The 20,349-nt window shown below is 39.5% G+C and overlaps 2 protein-coding genes across 3 annotated transcripts in view; one reads left to right on the top strand and one right to left on the bottom strand.

Annotated features, from left to right (window-relative positions):
- The window catches only part of CMSS1 (cms1 ribosomal small subunit homolog), a 399,921-nt gene that overhangs the window by 360,360 nt on the left and 19,212 nt on the right, over nucleotides 1-20,349 (bottom strand). The gene's annotated exons all lie outside the window — the stretch shown is intronic.
- FILIP1L (filamin A interacting protein 1 like) overlaps nucleotides 1-20,349 on the top strand; it is a 114,006-nt gene that overhangs the window by 85,953 nt on the left and 7,704 nt on the right. The window contains exon 4 of the mRNA XM_052642216.1: nucleotides 8,291-11,066. Within this exon, the coding sequence (XP_052498176.1) occupies nucleotides 8,291-11,066 (2,776 nt within the window). The remainder of the gene's footprint in view (nucleotides 1-8,290; nucleotides 11,067-20,349) is intronic.

The raw sequence follows: 20,349 nt of genomic DNA, 5'->3' as shown, positions 1-20,349 counted from the left end.
TATACCTAATTTTCTTAAATACCTAAAACTATGCTCATGGTAAGCACCAGAGCACCTTCTTTTAAAAATGAATAAAATTAGTTAGGATAATAGTACAGTATTTTCCACAGGAAAATGTTCATTCATTCATTTAAAAAACCATTCATTTGGTACCTTCTACATGTAAGGGCTTTGTTTGCAGTAGACACTATAGAAGACACAAATGAATCAATGAGACATATGTCCTGTGCTTAAGAAGCTTATATTTTAGAGTGTTGATTGTAATATACATAAATAAAAATAAGTGGTGAGAATTATATATATATCATTATGGGTATGACTGGCATTTAGACACACCATCTGTTTCCTATGTCTTATATGATGCAATTACTAAAGTCTTACATAGAGGAGATAAAATACAGTCATACATGTGTGCTGACATGAGTGTATGTAAATAAAAACTGCAAAGATGCTCTGAATGTACAATTTATAATAAGGAGCCAGCATTTTGGTTACAAAGAACACTCAAGATGACAGATGTGATTATTTTTGAAAAAACAAGGAGCTGGTGTTGCACATAATAATAGTGATAAACCGCAGTAAATTATAATAGTTCTGAGCCATAATAGAAACTCTAAAGAACTGCCATAAGCCACTGCTGTTAACCAGTTTGGATTTAACTACCTCGCATTTATGTCCGTAAAAGCAGCTTCTACAACCTGTTTTTACTGGACAAGATTCAGGGACTGTTCCTATAATCTTGTGTCAGTCCTTCAACATGAATATGAGTACTCCAAGACAAGATTCTTCAAACTGGAGTACATATACTCTTGAGCACACACAAGCATGGAGAACTTGAAGGGAATTGGTATCTATAGCTGCAGTTCTCACACATGCTTTCCAAGACTGACCTGCCAGGAAAAAAAAAAAAGCTTGTGCTCTAAAAGCTTCCTTTTCAAAAAAGTCATACTTAATTGAATCTCACCAAATGCATTTTCCTGGGTTGGAAACCCCTCTATGGTACAGATGTAGGGACAACTCTAGGAACACTTACTTCTTATATAGTCCCATGAGAGCAGAGCATCAGCAGCTTCAGAACCAACCACTGGATGGAAATACACAAATAACAGTACCTGTTATTTCATCTGGGCCTCATCTCTTTTAGAAGTGAAGTGGCTGCCAGAGGGATGTGTATTTACACATTGGCTTAAGTTGGAAAAAAAGAGCCAGACTTTTCCTGAACGTCTGTTTTGGCTGACTGGTTTGCCAATGATGACTTTTAGATTATATGGCAGATGTTAATATGTATCTTCTGCAGTTATTTAAACCCTGAATACAAAATTCCAGATTCCAGTGAAGTGGTACTTAGTTAAAAAAAAATTATTTTAGAACAGATTATCAAAAGAGAAGTTAAGAAAACCCCATTTAAAATAGCACCAAAATGAATAAAATACTTAGGAGTAAGTTTAATAACCAAGAAGGTAAAAGATCTGTATATTAAAAACTGTAAGACATTGATGAAATAAAATGAAGAAGACACAGAAAAATGGACTGATGTTCCATGTTCAGGGACTGGAAGAAAATATTGTTAAAATGTCCATATACCCAAATTATGAAAAGATTCAATGTAATTCCTATCAAAATTACAATGTATTTTTTCACAGAAATGGAAAAATCAATTTTAAAATGTATATGGAACCAAAAAGATGTTGAATAGCCAAAGCAGTCTTGAGAAAGAACAAAGCTGGAGGCATCACATGTCCTGATTTCAAAGTATACCAGAAGGCTATAATAATGACAACAGTTGGTATTAGCATAAAAAAAAGACACAAGGGACCAGTGAAGTACAAAAGAGAGCCCAGACATAAACCCATCAATATATGGTCAATTAATCTTCAACAAAGGAGCCTAGAATATACAAGGAGAAAACGATAGTCTCTTCAATAACAGGGGCTGGAAAAACAGGACATGCACATGCAGAAGAATGAAATTGGACTCCTATCTTACATTACACACAAAAATAAACTCAAAACGGATTAAAGATTTGAACCTAAAACCCGAAACTAACATTCCTAGAAAAAAATACAGGGGATGAGCTCCCTGATACTGTTCTTGACAATGAGTTTTTAAACTTGATACCAAAAGCAAAGGTAACATAAGCAAAAATAAGCAGATGGGATTACATCAGACTGAAAAGCTTCTCACAGCAGAGGAAACAACATAATGAAAAGGTAACTTATGGAATGAGAGAAGATATTTGCAAACCACATATATATGTGACAAGGGGTTAATATCCAAAATATACAAACTCATACAATAGCAGAAAATCCAAATAACCCAATTAAAAAATGGGCAATGAACCCAAATAGACATTTTTCTAAAAAAGATACACAAAGAAGCAGGTGTATGAAAAAGTACTCATCGTTACTAATCATTAGGGACATGCAGAACCACCATGATGAGATATCATCTCACATCTGTGAGGATGTCTTTATCAAAAAAGCAAGAGATGGATGTGGAGAAAAGGGAACATTTCTTGTACGCTGTAGATGAGAATGTAAACTGGCACAGTCACTATAGAAAACATTATGAAGGTGTTTCAAGAAATTAAAAACAAATTACCATGCGATCCTTTGGTATATACCTGAACAAAAATAAATCTATCTTGAAGAGATATCTACAACTATGTTCACTGCAGCATTACTCATTATTCATTCTAGCCAAGGTATGGAAACAGCCTAAGTGTCTGACAACGAATGAGTGGATAAGGAAAAGGTGGCATGTATTTGTGTTTAAATACAAATGTATTTTACATATATAAATATGCAAATACTTTACATATGTAAATGTATGTGTAAAGTACATTTTATAAAATGTATATAAATGTATAACATTAGTGGATGCATGTTACATATGATACACTATATAACATATCTACAGTACATATATACATTTATATATGTGTATACAGACATATATATGGTGGAATATTATTCAGCCTTTAAAAAAGAAGCAAGTCCTGACATTTGTGATAACATGGATGAACCTAAAGGGCATTATGCTAAGTGAAATAAGCCAGGCAGAGAAAGACAAACGGCACATGGAACTGCTTAAATGTGGAATCTAAAAACAAGTTGAACTCAGACAGTAGAATGGTGGCTGCCAGGGACTGAGGGAATGGGGGGAAATAGGAAAGAGCTGGTAAAACTACAGTTACAAGATGAATAAGGCCTGAGGTTACAATGTATAACATGTGACTACAGTTAATAATACCATATTTTATAATTGAAATTTGCTAAGGGAGTAGAACCTAAGTGTTTTTACATACACAGAAGGTGAATTGAATATGTGAGGTAATGGAACTACTGGTGGGAATCCTTCCATAATTCATATATATATCACCACATTGCATGCTTTAAATATATCTTTCAATTATACTTCAGTAAGTAAAAAAGATAGCATTTGCTAAAAGAAAGTGCTATAATTCGGCTTCCCTGGTGGCTCTCAGTGGTAAAGAATCCACCTGCCAATGCAAGAGACACAGGTTTGATCCTTGGGTCAGGAAGGTCCCTTGGAGAAGGAAATGGCAACTCACTCCAGTATCAGTCCATAGGGTCGCAAAAGAGTTATACAGAACTTAGCAACTTAACAACAAGATAATTATTCTTTACAAGAACAAATTAAGTGAACATAATAGAAAATTATTTTAGGAGCTATAAGAGCAAACATTTGAAAACCACTGCTCTGTGAGATATGAACTAAAAAGAATGTAAGCACGATGATAAATGAGAATTTTTATTTAGGCTGGTAAGTTTCTCTAATACACAGAATGTCCCTTGAGAAAGACACCAGATGAGGACCAGGTCCATGAAACAGTTGGTGTTCCTGTTAGAGAGGCAGTGTGGTTGGGGAAAGAGAACAGGCTTTGCCCCTTCCTGATCTTTCTGACTCTCCATTTTCATTTTCTCTGTAAAACAGAATAATCTCAAACCCTACAGGCTTACCATGAGAATCAGAACCAACAGCTATAGTTAAAGACTTAGCCCAGTGCTTGGCAGCACGTCACCAGCCCTAAAAGGTAACCATTATACAGTCTCATACATTTTAGTCTTTGGGTTGAAACTAAAGTTATTTACTGCCTTTTTAAAGGAGAAAATTTAGTTACTAACTCAAACACTTCTGATACGCATTTTAAGTCATTTTTCCAGTAATAACAACAGATTTTAGATTAGTCATTAGTTCTGCTGGATGTTCTCTGTGAGGAAAATGGATGGCCCTGTAGGTCAGGAATACAGGCTATACCCACCCACAGTTTGGGATATTACTAATAATGAACAATTAGGTAAGTTAATATTCAGCCAGAATACCATTACTACAAAACATCTGACACATAAATAGTAAAGTCTTCGTCCTGACATCACCTGGGAACTTGTTATAATGCGAATGTTGAGGTCCACTCTTGGCCTTCAGAATTGGAATTCACCATTTAACAAGATTCCCACGTGATTCAATTGAACGTTAAACTGTGAGAAGCACAGGTAAAGCGAAGATGCCGCCATCAGGTGTAATGCGGGTGGGAAAGCTGAGTAAGGCAGGACCATAAAGAGCCTAACTTCTAATGACAGACTGATAGATACACATGTCTATAAACACACAATACATACACAGGTGTAGATCACAGTGGTTTTCAATGGGGGGTGGTTCTGCACCCCGGAAGACATTGGGCAGTGTCTGGAGATATTCTTGGTTGTCACAACTGGTGAGATGCTCTGGGTGGGCGTCTACTGGGCAGAGACCAAGGACGCTGCTAAAACATATTACAAGGGCCCCCACCATAAAGAATCAGTTGGCCCAAAATATCAGTAGTGCTGAAGATAAAGAACCCCTAGCATAGATTATACAAACCTACCAACTGGAAAAGGCACTAAGGCATATTAATTGGAACTATTCATGGGAGAAGGAGCAATAATTTGACCTCACAGTTCTGATGGAAGAATTTCATATCTGGATATCTCAAGATCTGTGCTGCTTTCAAGATTATAAGTATCCTGATTAAAAGCTCTCAGATTTACTTACCTGCTGTTACTAGTAAAACCAGAGTCAATGATAACCTTGTTACATATAAAATCAGTCAGCTTCAATACCTAAAACCCGTTAACATGCAAAGAAAGATAAAGGAAACAAAACTATTACTGTTTGGTTTAAATCCCAAGGAAGAAAGCTGCCTCAGGGGACCCTCAATTGCTAAATTGTGACAGCAAAACTTCTCCTTACATGAACTAATTTGTCTGTGAAACCTGAATAGATGTGAGGCTATTTATTATATTAATTACTCCACTTAGTGTACCTATTCACATAGCTCACTATGGAAGTATTGCAAGATTTGCTTAGGAGATGGTGCCACAGACCTTACTGGAGCTATTATATAATATGTGGTAGATGCTCCTTACTGCCTTTCTAAAATTGGAAAACTCTAGAATTTTGGAAACATTTGGCTTCAAAAGTTTTAGATAAGTGATTGTTAACCTGAAATGACTAACATGCAGTCAATAGCTTTCTTGTTTAGGGCACTACACACAACAGGTCGGGCTTGCAGCTTGAAATCTTGTAAGACTAGTAACTTTCCAAAGAAACACCTTTCTTCAAGACTATAAACCTCAAACTTTATCCTTCAAAATGCTTCTGGCAAGAAATAGTGAATGATTCAGGATAAACCCATTCACCATACCAGAAAAGCTGATTCCAATTCAGTAGCATGACTGGTGTCTCTGTCTCTTTCTGTCTCTCTCTCACACATATACACATCCCTGCAATGTGTAATAGCACAATGTGTAGCAAGCACCCAGCTGGCCCCGGGATTGATCCATCAGGGCCTCCCTCCTATCATGGTTTCTGCTGGTTGATGGTTGGGGGTGTAACTCTTTCTGCATATAAATTCCTATCTTCTTCCCTGAAAGGCTTTACCAGACTACCTAAGGTGTGCTCATGGGACTGGCCCAGGGAAATAGCAGGTTGTTAAGAAACAAGTAGTAAGGAAATGCTGAGGCATATGTATTCAAATTGTCACTTTTACGTGTCTAACCATGTAAAATGGAGCTTGGAAACTGATGGGGATACCAGCCGATTTTCAGAAACTACAGAAAAAGCTAAATGAACTTGCACCATGCTGAAAAAGATGCATCATGCTTGCTCCAAGAAAACACTGAACACAGTGGAAACAACTGAAATGTCTTTAAACTCTTTTTTGCCAGTTTTGGCAATGCCAGGATCCACTGATGACCATTCAATTTTAATGCTCTTTTCATCATACTCCAAACAATCTTCCCTTCCTCATATCCTAAGAAAACATACCTTCTTCTCATGAAAATGAAATAGCACATGGCATTGTTTAATAAGCTGAAAAGAAATCCTGAAAAGCTTTTGTGAAACTATTCTCTAATAAAATTCTAAGAACTGTGATGTAGAGAGGGGAAAATATTTCACTGCAGTATTGTTAAATACCATCCTAATGCTCATGTGGGAGGAAGAAGCACTTTGCCAGTTTCTGTAACGACTTCATCACTGGCACAGTTTACCATGGACTCTGCCACTGAGTTGTGAAGCCCCACTGCCTTTTCAGGATGCACTATGCTTCTCTTCTCAGGTTCCCATGTGTATCAAATGGGAATGGGGCAGGGCCAGAAGCCCTGGGCAAGCCTGCCAAGAGTGTGGATTAGATCATCAACCAACCCACCCCAGCTTCCTCAGAAGTGCACAGGCCACAACCCTTGGGCCAGCCAGTCAGGTTCTCAAAACAGGAAAAACTAAAAGTGGATCCTCCCCATAAAAAAGTTTGAAAGTTCTTACATCATACAATTATTTTAAACACACTGCCTCTTGCGTAGTGTAATTACAGAAGAGCAGATTCGAATCTCAAAAAGGACTCTATTTCCAAGAATACCCCAAGTTAATTTCCCTGTACAATGTCCTCTCACATACTTAAATAATTTTTAAAGGAAAGTTCTGTGGCAAGGATTAAAGACTTGCGTTGGATAATTAACTCATTCCTAGTAGATAAGATACGCTAAAACTCTCTATGCTTCATCAAGAAAACAAATATTTACAACTTTTCACCCATGACAAGTCCTTCAGTTAAATTCTTCAGGGATTCCATCCTATTTTAGCTTCTGTATAACAATACTGCAAAGCTGTAATTACATCCTCTATAATCGGCCATTCCCGGTGTAATTAGGAGTGCCACAAATTTAAAACTGTGACCTCAATACTGAGGGAAAAAGTGTGTGGAAGAGAGAGTTTATACTGCATGCAATATGTCTTCCATGTTTTGTTGACAAATTTAAAACATGAAAAAAAAATAACATGTTATCAAAGTCATCATTCAAAGGACTTATGATTCAAAAGGGTTCCTGATAAAGAGTTTTTCCTCCATCATTTCTAATATCTGACACTCATAAAGCTCTTTTGTATAAAATCCCATGCTCTTCCCATATGTTATGAAAAGTCTAAACCCCTTCAGGTATTTGTCAGTTCCTCTCATTCAACTACCATCCACTGTAGGAATAAAGATAGATGTGCATGGATTCCTGACACAACGTCAGGCTAGTGTAAGCCAAGTTTAAACTGGCAAATAGGTCCATTAGTAAAGTGCCTAACTTATAAGCAATGTGAATAAATTTAATCTTAAGAATAAGGAAGCTGATCAAACATTAGTAATCACATAATGTTTCAAGCAAACCATTTGATAAATACAATAATAACCACATTAATAAAACAGATCAACAGCAACAAAACTTCTCAAATGCTTATGGGTCAGCACTGTGAGAATCTTAGATAAATTATCTCATTTAGTTTTCACAAATGGCCCCTGGATAATAAAGTTATCACCTCCAGTTTTCACAGAGGAAACTGAAGCCCAGGGGATGTTAAGTAACTGACCAAGTTAATTAGTTGGTAAGAGTAGGTAGGGCCAGTCTTGAAGCTTGGTCCGAGTCTCAAGCTTGTGCTTGTTTTTACAATCTTCAGGCTATAATGTCTATTGATTATATATTACACAAGCAATTTAAACCAAACATTCTTGTCCTTACTCTTTCACCAAGGCTCCTGGTGAACTAAAACTGTTAACAATCAATGAGGGGTGGGAAGAAAGCAGGAAGTGGAAAAAAAAGCAAGATTCCCCACCTCCATCAAATTCAGGAACTCCTTTCCATTATGGTATGAGTTGATACTGTCTAAATTACATACATGTTTACTCACAGCCCATAAGTTACTAAACCACCAGTTACAAAACAGAATGCACTCTTGTATTTTTCAGATTAAAAAGGCTGATTGACCAAGAAACTGAGTCCCAGGAGAAGAAGGAGCAAGAAAAAGAGAAGAGGGTCACCGCCCTGAAAGAGGAGCTGACCAAACTGAAATCTTTTGCTTTGATGGTGGTGGACGAACAACAAAGGCTGACGGCACAGCTTGCCCTTCAAAGACAGAAAATCCAGGACCTAACCACAAGGGCAAAGGAAACACATGCTAAACTAGCCCTTGCTGAAGCCAGAGCTCAGGAAGAGGAACAGAAGGCAACCAGACTAGAAAACGAACTGCAAACGCAGACCACAAAATTTCACCAGAACCAAGAAACAATCATGGCAAAGCTCACCAATGAGGACAGCCAAAATCGCCAGCTTCGACAAAAGCTGGCAGCACTCAGCCGGCAAATTGATGAGTTAGAAGAGACAAACAGGTCTTTACGAAAAGCAGAAGAAGAGCTGCAAGATATTAAAGAAAAAATTAACAAGGGAGAATATGGAAACTCTAGTATCATGACTGAGGTAGAGGAGCTCAGGAAACGTGTGCTAGAAATGGAAGGGAAGGATGAAGAGCTCATAAAAATGGAGGAGCAGTGCAGAGATCTCAATAAGAGGCTAGAAAAGGAAACATCACAGAGTAAAGACTTTAAACTTGAGGTTGAAAAACTCAATAAAAGGATTATGGCTCTGGAAAAATTAGAAGATGCTTTCAGCAAAAGCAAACAAGAATGCTACTCGCTGAAATGCAATTTAGAAAAAGAAAGGATGACCACAAAGCAACTGTCTCAGGAACTAGAGAGTTTAAAGATAAGGATCAAAGAGCTAGAAACCATTGAAAGTCGTCTGGAAAAGACAGAATTCACCTTAAAAGAGGATTTAACTAAACTGAAAACATTAACTGTGATGCTAGTAGATGAACGGAAAACAATGAGTGAAAAATTAAAGCAAACTGAAGATAAGTTACAAGCTGCTGCTTCTCAGCTTCAAGTGGAGCAAAATAAAGTGACAGCAGTTACGGAGAAGTTGATTGAGGAAACTAAAAGGGCACTGAAGTCCAAAACTGATGTGGAAGAAAAAATGTACAGTGTAACCAAAGAGAGAGACGATCTAAAAAGCAAACTGAAAGCAGAGGAAGAGAAAGGAAATGATCTCCTGTCCAAGGTTAATGTGTTGAAAAATAGGCTTCAATCCTTGGAAGCAATTGAGAAAGATTTCCTAAAAAACAAATTAAATCAGGATTCTGGTAAATCCACAACAGCATTACACCAAGAGAACAATAAGATTAAAGAGCTTTCTCAAGAAGTGGAGAGACTGAAACTGAAGTTAAAGGATATGAAAGCCATCGAGGATGACCTCATGAAAACTGAAGATGAGTATGAGACGCTGGAACGAAGGTATGCTAATGAACGCGACAAAGCTCAGTTTTTATCTGAAGAGCTGGAGCATGTTAAAATGGAACTTGCCAAGTACAAGTTGGCAGAAAAGACAGAGTCCAGCCACGAACAATGGCTTTTCAAAAGGCTTCAAGAAGAAGAAGCTAAGTCAGGTCACCTCTCAAGAGAAGTGGATGCACTGAAAGAGAAAATTCACGAATACATGGCAACTGAGGACCTGATATGTCACCTCCAGGGAGATCATTCGGTTCTGCAAAAGAAACTCAGTCAACAAGAGAACAGGAACAGAGATTTAGGAAGAGAGATTGAAAACCTCACTAAAGAGTTAGAGCGGTACCGTCACTTCAGTAAGAGCCTCCGGCCCAATCTCAATGGAAGAAGAATCTCTGACCCTCAAGTGTTTTCTAAAGAAGTTCAAACAGAAACAGCAGACAATGAGCCACCTGATTATAAGAGTCTCATTCCTCTGGAACGAGCAGTCATCAATGGTCAGTTATATGAGGAGAGTGAGGACCAGGACGAGGACCCTAATGATGAGGAGTCTGTGCTTTCCTTCAAATGCAACTCATCTACTCCCTGTCCTGTTAACAGGAAGCTCTGGATTCCTTGGATGAAGTCCAAGGAGGGCCATCCTCAGAATGGCAAAATACAGACTAAACCCAATGGCAACTTCATGCAACCTGGAGATTTAGTGCTAAGCCACATACCTGGGCAACCACTTCATATAAAGGTTACTCCAGACCATGTCCAAAACACAGCCACTCTTGAAATCACAAGTCCAACCACAGAGAGTCCTCACTCTTACACAAGCACTGCAGTGATACCAAACTGTGGCACCCCAAAGCAAAGGATCACCATCCTCCAAAATGCCTCCATAACACCAGTGAAATCAAAAACCTCTGCTGAAGGCCTGATGAATTTAGAGCAAGGCATGTCCCCAATTACCATGGCAACCTTTGCCAGGGCACAGACCCCAGAGTCCTGTGGTTCCATAACTCCAGAAAGGACAATGTCACCTATTCAGGTTTTGGCTGTTACTGGTTCAGCTAGCTCCCCTGAGCAGGGACGCTCTCCCGAGCCGATAGAAATCAGTGCCAAGCACGCAATTTTCAGAGTCTCCCCTGACCGGCAATCATCATGGCAGTTTCAACGTTCAAACAGTAACAGTTCAAGTGTGATAACTACTGAGGATAATAAAATCCACATTCACTTAGGAAGTCCTTACATGCAAGCTATAGCCAGCCCCGTGAGACCTGCCAGCCCTTCAGCACCACTGCAGGATAACAGAACTCAAGGCTTAACTAACGGGGCACTAAACAAAACAGCCAATAAAGTCACCAGCAGTATTACTATCACACCAACAGCCACACCTCTTCCTCGACAATCACAAATTACAGTAAGTAATATATATAACTGACGACCCTTCCTTATCCGGTTTATACTGATATTATTGCAAGGAACTCAGTCCTTTTTAATTATCCCTCCACATGCCCCCAAAGACTGACTGAACTTGTACTTTGGGAAGGTTTATGCATGAACTATCCAAGAATATCTGAAACTAACTAAGTGTTGCCTGCATAGTCATATCAAGTGTGCACTTACTGTATATCTTTTCATTTACATACCCTGTATGGAAAATATTTAGTCTGCACTTGTTTAAATACATCTTTATGTATTTCATTTTCCATAACTCACATTAATTTGACTGCAACTTGTCTCGGTGAAATACTTTAACATTATAAAGCAGTAAATAATGTTATTTTTACCACTGCTTGCTGAATTTTCTTTTGGTCATTCTGTGTTTTTTTTTTTTTTTTGCATGTGTAATAGAATTTTATTTCCTGTTCATAATGTCTGTTAATTCATTAAAAACAAACAGGATCTATTTCCCATTTATAGTCAACTTCTGATCACATATTAGAGAAGGAAGTAGTTGAAATAAATACAATTTTATGGCTCTTTGATTTCAAGGTGAACTACAAGATCTCACAGGAGCAAACTTGACTTCATGCTTGAGATGTATCCTAATATTACTGGTGCCCAGCACAGTATTTAGCACATATTAGGAATTTAGGAACTTAATAAAATGTTTACTCATAATCGCTGAATAAAATAATATTAATTTGCTTCTGTGAGCATGTATGAGCTGAGGCATGTCAGGTGAAAGTAAGACGTATGTTAGGAAGCCAGAAAAAGCACATTTGGAAATACAAGTTACCTTGACAATCAAGAGTTGACTGTGTTTCTACCATACATTAAAAATCCCCTTAAAATGTTTGTCTACATCTAAACAGCCACTAAAACATATGCTAGAATCAGCCACTAAAACATATGCTCTTGACCAGTCTGCTTCGAACCAAAAATGTCATTATTGTTCTTTTCTCCTGTTTGGTTCCCAGAATAGTTTGAATTACTTAAGGTAGCTGCTTTCTACCTTGCTTGTTAGTAGTCTGCATTCAGAAGCTTAAGCTTGACTGTAGGTTGTTTTTTTTTTTTTTTTTTACCTCCCAACAAGCAAATAAAAAGCAAAGATAGTTACAAACATAAGTTATAGAAAAGGCATATTTTTAAAAATACTGTATGTTAGTTCAGGAAGTTTCTTCTGTGATTATTGTTATCTGATTTTCAAGGTAGGTGAGAAAAACTCAGTAATTCTTAAAGATAAAAAAAGCATCCTAGGAATTCTGATACTGGGACTGTCAGCATAACCTGTACCTCTGTAGCAGAGAACAACAGCTTTCAGATGAACATTTCATATTACAAATCTGGTCCCCAAGCCACATTCCAAAAACATGATTTCAGACAAAGTAGCTCACTGCCATTTTCCCTTTTCCAACCTTATAGCTGTTAATTTAGTGTGGTCAATTTTATTGCCAGTTATTGATTTTAAACACAATTCATTTAGACACCCAGGAAAACTGTGAAGATCTTTAGAAGTAAAAGCCATCTTTCACAATTATCCTCCTTTCCCTGCAAAATCAATTTCATGATAGCAAAGCAAGGATTTGTTGACAGAAACACTTCCATGGTGATGAACTGCAACACCAACGCTGTGGGCTTGCATCATCATTAAATAAATTTGGATGAAAACTGAGGTTAGTGATGAATGAGAAAGCTTCTGTTTAAACACATTTATCATGGGAATCGGCAGTGACCCAACTGTATTACAAAATACATGACAGTCTAAATGTTTTCCAAAACTGTTTTTATTTTTAAGTTACCTTGAATTAGAACTTTAGAAGAAACTACAACTGTTATTTTACATCTTTTAAAGTAGACACTGATAATATTGCCACATGGGATATCTTTTAAGATGATAATCAAAAGAGTACATATAAAGTTTTGGTGAATAGTGATCAACTAATAAAAAACAGAAATAGTTTATAATCAACTAATAATAAACAGAAACTAGAAAGAATTAAAATACAAAGTCTTCCCAGCGTTTCCCCACTTACGTCACATAATGACACAAACAGAAAACACACTGGATGGTTAAAGAGGCAGAGGTGATGGGCTGAGGGATTCCTGTCACCCCCAGGCTATTCCCGGCTGCCCCAGGTACTGAGGAAAAGACCCATTTTGGCACACTTGTAACTAAGAGTTTGAGAGGTTCTGGACTATTCATTAGTTGAACTATTTTGTAAGGACTCAATTTCTTATCTTATGTGAGCCAAGCAATTTTATATAATAAAGTTAATACCCCAAGTCCTGTGCTCTATGATTATAATGCACAAATTCTCATTTCATCATCTTGCTCCAGATATTAACTACAAATAGGCTTCCCAAATAATTAACATTATTGGAAATCTACTGGACTTTCAAGGAACTGACCCTCTTTTAGAGGTTCCTCTACTAGGACTACTTCAGTGTAACAATTCATATCCACGTCAAAATTTATGAAAACTGTTGTATTAATAACATATATAGATTACTAAAAGTGCTACTAACCAAAGTTTATGGTAAAGAGAGCATCATCTCTTAAAAAAAAGTTTCTTTTCCATAAAAGTCATACAACTATTCTATTAGTACTTAGAAAGTTTCTACAACTACATTTCAGAATGCCAAGACATTAGGCAAAGCTTAAACTAGGTTGCACTGTGAGATGACCATAAGAATGACACAGACTAGATTTTTGGCCTTTAATTTCAAAAATAATTCTTCATAACTCTGTGTGCTTGTGTGTGCATATGTGTATGTGGGGTTCCAGGACTTCTTTTTATTGCACATAAAATCACAGACGAATCCTGAAAACTAGGAAGGAGAGAAGAAGTGTCACTGGAAAATCTTCATATGAGATATGTGGAAGTGGAGGGTTGTGTTCTTGAAGAAAAGAAGGCCCTTGAGAGGCTCATAGGAGACATGACTGTTTCTGTAAACATCTGAAAAAATATCTTCCTCTCATTTCATCTGAGGTCCTAGCTTCAGAATCAAGATTCATTTTACTCAGTCCCTGATCCTTTTAACTTTTTGAGCTGCAGCATTCTATCACAGTTTTGAATGATTTTATTTTATTTTGTCATTTTATTTTAATGACATTCTTCTTGCCTTTTAAGACCATTTGCAAAGCTTTCCCAAGGAGGCCACTGCTCTCTGACTCATCCTTACAAGAAGGACATTGTACATTACAACAACTGGATCTTTACATACAAAGGAAAGTCTCTTTATGTGTTAAGATGATGATAGGATTATATAAATTCTATTAGTACTTAGAGAGTTTCTACAATTACATTTCAGAATGCCAAGACATTAGGCAAAGGATAAACTAGGTTGCACTGTGAGATGACCATAAAAGGGGTATTTAATTTAAAATTTTTAGACTTGTAAAAGGATTCTGTGATCTTTATTGACTAAAATATAACTCCACACAAAAACATATTTTTCACAGCTGTTTTGATTCTTAATCTTTACCAAGTGAGTCTTCCTTTGAAACTTGTTAGACAAAGGCAGGGAGAGAGCTTTAATAACACTCTAGTTTCCCTACATTTTGGCTTCTGATACTCTTTTCCTCCAGATAATCATTTTGCTTTGCAATCCTAAGAGAAAAAATAATTAGGCAATAATGCATGCCCAAAACAATAGGATCTACATTTCTCAAAGTAAAATTCAAAACACATTATGAAAATCCCCTGATGTCCCACTCAGGGCTATCAAATCCCAATCTCTGAGGGAAGGGCGCAGGAAGCTGCATTTTTTAGCAAGTTCCTCTGCTGCTTACTATGTACCTAAAGAAGGAATTGGGCTTCCCAGGCAGCACTGATGGTAAAGAACCCACCTGCCAATGCAGGAGACATGAGAGACACAGGTCCGATCTTTGGGTCAGGAAGATCCCCTGGAGGAGAGCAAGGCAACGGACTCCAGTATTCCTGCCTGGAGAATCCCATGGATAGAGGAGCCTGGTGGCTACAGTCCATAGCGCTGCAAAGAGTTGGACATAACTAAAGCCACTCAGCACACACACACACAAAGGATTCCATTGTTTTAGACAGTTCTATTGATATATTGATAAACACTAGCAAATATGTTCTGACTCTAGTCTTGCTCTACCAGAATGAATGACACCTGTTTCAGGAAGTGTGACTATTCCACCCTCTAGTGGCTGGCATGACAAACAGATGGCTTATTCTCCAGGTTTTCTTTTTATTCAAAAGAAAAGCTCAATAAAAACTGCCGTCTAATAAGGTGGAAAGGTTCCCAGTTTTACAACAGTAGCAAAGCATAGATGTCTGATTCTTCGAGCAGTAGCAGGCTGTCTGACAACTACAAGCTCTGTTTCACCTCCAGGTCCCTGGGCCTCAGCATAACCCTACAGCATTTCTTGGGAATGGTCCAGAACATACATTAAAGAGAGCAGTTTGGATGAGCCAAAACAAAGGACTCCATTCACCTTAGGCCACAGTGAAGCAAATCCAAGAAAGAATAAGGCAGATAAGTGGTTCAATAAAATCCGCAAACCTTCAAACTCCTTAAAACTCATTTTCATTTAGATTAAGCTCCAAGTCCTTTCCTTTGCAACTGGTGGATCCTTCTACTGTGCGGTCAGAGCAAGTGCTCCTGAAAGGCAAAACTGTAGGATAAAGAATCCTTAAGGAGTTGAGCAAGTTAACCAGCCAACACACCTCTAAGTACCTTGCTGCTGCTGCTGCTAAGTTGCTTCAGTCGTGTCTGACTCTGTGCGACCCCAGACGGCAGCCCACTAGGCTCCTCTGTCCCTGGGATTCTCCAGGCAAGAACACTGGAGTGGGTTGCCATTTCCTTCTCCAAGCATGAAAGTGAAAAGTGAAAGTGAAGTCGCTCAGTTGTGTCCAACTCTTGGCGACCTCATGGACTGCAGCCCACCAGGCTCCTCCGTCCTTGGGATTTTCCAGGCAAGAGTATTGGAGTGGGGTGCTACCAGACCTACAAAGGCTGTCTCACTCTCTGCCACTCGTTAGGCCTCTGGAAGGGTGGAGCAGGTTTACTGACATAGCACCCCTGTCTCAGTGACATGCACAGCATCTCAGCATTAGTGTCTCCTCTTCAAAGAACCACAATGGATACAACGGATCAATCCACTGATAATGATAAATTGAACAGGGTGGGTACTAAGGAGAAAGATCCACTGTTCTTCAAGAGCTTCCTATATCTGATATACAGAGATGAGAATCTTGAACCAGACTAAAATAAGCCTCAAAGCAACTTTAAAAATCTATGCTGAGGAGTTTCATTGCATAAGGCTTGTTTCTACTAATTTGATAGATTGGCCTGGAGCACATGCATATTTGAATGTTTTTATTTGTATTAATACCTTTTACCTTTGTCTCTTTCAAAGATAGCATACTACAAACCAATATTTTCAGATGAGCTTTCCATTCTTCACATGCCTTTGGAAGAAACATTAGTCTAGACAACCAATCAACTTTGCTTTGGTTGGCAAAATGGGGGAAAGGTGGGTTTCAGCAGGATTCCTAAGAACTTAAGAAATAACCCTTGACTGTTTAGAACTTTCTAAAGTCTTCTGTGAGGAGTTTCAATCCCATTTGTATTAGCTTATAATACAGAATCACCAAAGGTGATTCCATGTCTTCTATGAGGATACAAGCACCATTCATTCCTCAACAAATCACTTACAAGAATGAACCCACAAACACTTATGAAACACCTAACATTTACTCATTGCCATGCAAGACAGCGACGCAGGTGATAAGACTTAGAATCTAAGGCAGGAGTTGATAACTACCTTAAAAGGTAATTAAGAGCACAATACGGAAAAGGAATTCTATAGATAGCAAGTTCTGTAGGCCTTTGGAGGAGGAGTAGATTACCCAGGACAGGGTTCAGGGGTCAGGTTTCAGACACAGATAGGATCTGACTGGAGGAGAGGTAGCTGTCTGAGAGAGAAGGAAAACTGGGATAGAGATTCCAGGAGGATCTCAGAGCAGAGGTGCGGGGGCAGGCAGGAGAGCAGAAAACCAGCATTTGAGGAACAGTGAGTGATGCAGTGTGGCTGATGTTGACACGGCTGGGGAGTGGTCACAAAGAGTCGGACATGACTAAGCGAGTAAACAACAACAAGATGCACAGGGCACAGTACTGTCAGAACCTGAAGGTCCTTGACTACCATGCTAGGGACAATCTGTCCTCAAAGAAGTTCTCTGGGTAGTGAGGTCAGAGAAAACCAATGCTTTATACACTGTTATTTTATTTCGTAATAACCCTGTAAAATGGATATCATCACAGTTTTAGAGATGATGCATAATAAATCATATCTAATCCTGCTCAGAACACAGACAGGGCACCTGACATTAGCTGCTTGCGCTCTGCCTCACAGTCTGCCGCTTCAGCCAGAACCCTGGGAACACCCCTACGTACACACACGGGGCTTTTCCCTGCCTCCTCCCCACTGCTCTACCTGGAGAGAATTCTCTGCTCTAATCTACAGCGAAAGGTCTGGCTTGAGCCTGACCTCTTCTGAAACCTTCCAAGGTTACTACAGACGAGAGCAGCAATCTGCCTCCTCTTTCAGCTCCTCCCATCTGCAGACCACTGTTAAGAGATAACGAAGGTGAGAGGCCAAGCCCCACACCAATGGGCAGGCATGGGGAAGACTGACTGGGGACGATGCTGTGGACAGAAGATGCGAGAAAGCAAGACCAAGGAGAGGTACAAGCTGCCAGGGGCCACTTAGCCCACTCTATCCTAAAACAGGAGTCTGTAAGCAAAGGCACAGACTCCAGGAGTGAAGGATGAGCTTGGACAGCCTATCAGTCTGTGAAGAACAGAGGTACCTGATCTCCTCAGAGATGGCTGGAGTGAAAAGCATCAGAAATGAGTGACAATGATCCACAGAAGCAACATCACAACCTCACACATCAAAGTTTTTAAGCAGGTGACCACGTTGACAGTCCTGATAGTCCTGACCTAAAATCTCCAGAGAAGGCAATCTAGGGCTCAAGGTCTAGTCATCAAAAAGACAAGCACCACCAGCTTAGCCCAGAGGTGGTGAGACTTCTGCCTTTGCAGAACCCTAGAAAATCTTCCTGGGATGGCATACCCTAATTTAGGGTTTCCATTTCTCAAGCAGCATCATGACTTACAAGGAAAGACTTAAGGTCCCAAAATCAGTTTACAAAAAAAGAATTGTGTATTTTTTGAGCTCAGGGGGAGAAGTGTTAGGGTTCAAGCTTGCATGCATGCTTGCTCAGTTGCTTCAGTCGTGTGAGACTCTTTGAGACCTCATGGACTGTAGCCTGCCAGGCTCCTCTGTCCATGGGATTCTCCAGGCAAGAATACTGGAGTGGGGAGCCATGCCCTCCTCCAGGGGATCTTTCTGACTCAGGAATCAAACACATCTCCAGCATCTCCTGCATTGTAGGCAGATTCTTTACCCCTTGAGGCACACGGGAAGCCCAGGGTTCAACCCTGTCAGTCTCTAAATTCTGCTTCCAATTCAGAATTAAATAACTGTAAACTTAGGGAGTTATCACAAATAAAATTGTCATTTTAGAGAAAAATCTTCAAATTGATCTCCAATTATCTCTCACAACAATTGCTGTTTAGTTGCTAAGTCGTGTCTGACTCTTTTTCCAACCCCACGGACTGTATCCTGACAGGCTCCTCTGTCCCTGGGCTTTTCCAGGCAAGAGTACTGGAGCAGGTTGCCATTTCCTTCTCCAGAGGACCTTCCCGACTCAGGGATGAACCCGGATCTCCTGCATTGCAGGCAGACGCTTTACCCTCTGAGCCATCAGGGACGCCTGACCTACCAGGGAAGCCCCTCATAACAATTAAGTACATATAAAGACCTGCTTCAATGCAGCCACTCAAAGCAATTCCTCAAGAACAAATTACCAGCCTTTACCATTTAGTCAGTCGGCTGTTTTTTTCCCCCTTCTCTTTTTTTAAAAAGAGCTATTCCTTTTCTGTTCTCTGTCTTTTAATGGAGTTCTTGCTTAAATTCACTGATACCAGACAGTTTTGAGGCCTCAGAGAAGTATCATTTTATAGAAAGAGGAGTTAACTAAAAACTGCAATAGATCCCTAAAGAGTCCATTACATGAAAAACATTTAAACACCTGACGGGTCCCTTCAGGGTAGCAGGGATCACTCTGAGTAGGACAATCTCTCTCACAGTGACAGACACAAGCAGCACTATTTTTTATATAAAACTTTATTCTGATTATAATAACGCATATATATTGTAAAAATATAAATGCTGCTGGAGTTGTTGATTTTAGCTTCTAAGAAGCACAATGAGAGAACTAGGGAGAACAATGGACAATTAGTACTATTTTCTTAGGCCGACCTATCAACTATGGCTCTGTTCCAGGCGTTCTCAGACTGCCAATAAGGAAGGAAATGTGCTATAGGGGGACCATCCTGTAGTTACTGAACACCCCTGTGCTAAGGGTCTCCCTCAGAGACTGCAAGTTTAAGTATTCTGTCTGTTCAGCCCAAATACAATGGCCCAGGGGCCAGCCTGGTAACCACAGGAGAGGGGCAGGGTTTCCCTCCCCTCAGAGAGCCAATTGATGCTTGGAAAACGGCTCAATCACTGTGCATTGTTCAAGTACTGGAAAGAAACTTCTCCTTAGAGGGCTACTCTGAGAACTAGTCACACTCTTATCAGTTAGTAAGACAGGCAGCCTTGTAGTGGGAATGTGGGCATAAAACTCACTTCTCAGGCTTTGGGAAAATTATACAGAAGTACCCACTCTGGGAGAAGGAAAAAGTGGCAGGTGAGGGGGAATCACATTTTCTCCCTGGGCTGCCTCAGCCACTTGAATGGTATCAGCAGTTTTTCTATGATGATTCTCAAAGCAGCATCTCCAAGTTTTCAATGCCTACCAAACAGCTGCATATGGAAGACCAGACTGCACTTCAAACCTGGCATGTGCCCACACCCCTGGGCTCTGTCACTCTTGGATTGCTCTCTGATTGCTTTGTCTCACTTCTGGTGGTGTTCCACCACCTTCCCTGTCACCCAGGGTCAACATCTGAGTCCTGTTCTCCACTTCTCTGCTCATCCTCTAGATCCAGCTGACCACTCTGCCCTGGTATTTCTCCCTCTGCCTTCTCTCTTTTATCTGTGCTGCTGCTGCTGCTGCTAAGTCGCTTCAGTCGTGTCCGACTCTGTGTGATCCCATAGATGGCAGCCCATCAGGCTCCCCCCATCCTGGGATTCTCCAGGCAAGAACACTGGA

Source organism: Budorcas taxicolor, chromosome 1 (genome assembly GCF_023091745.1).
Source record: "Budorcas taxicolor isolate Tak-1 chromosome 1, Takin1.1, whole genome shotgun sequence".
Taxonomy (NCBI): Eukaryota; Metazoa; Chordata; class Mammalia; order Artiodactyla; family Bovidae; genus Budorcas; species Budorcas taxicolor.
The sequence above is the reverse complement of the archived record's forward strand: the minus strand, read 5'-3'. Positions and strand labels throughout refer to the sequence as shown.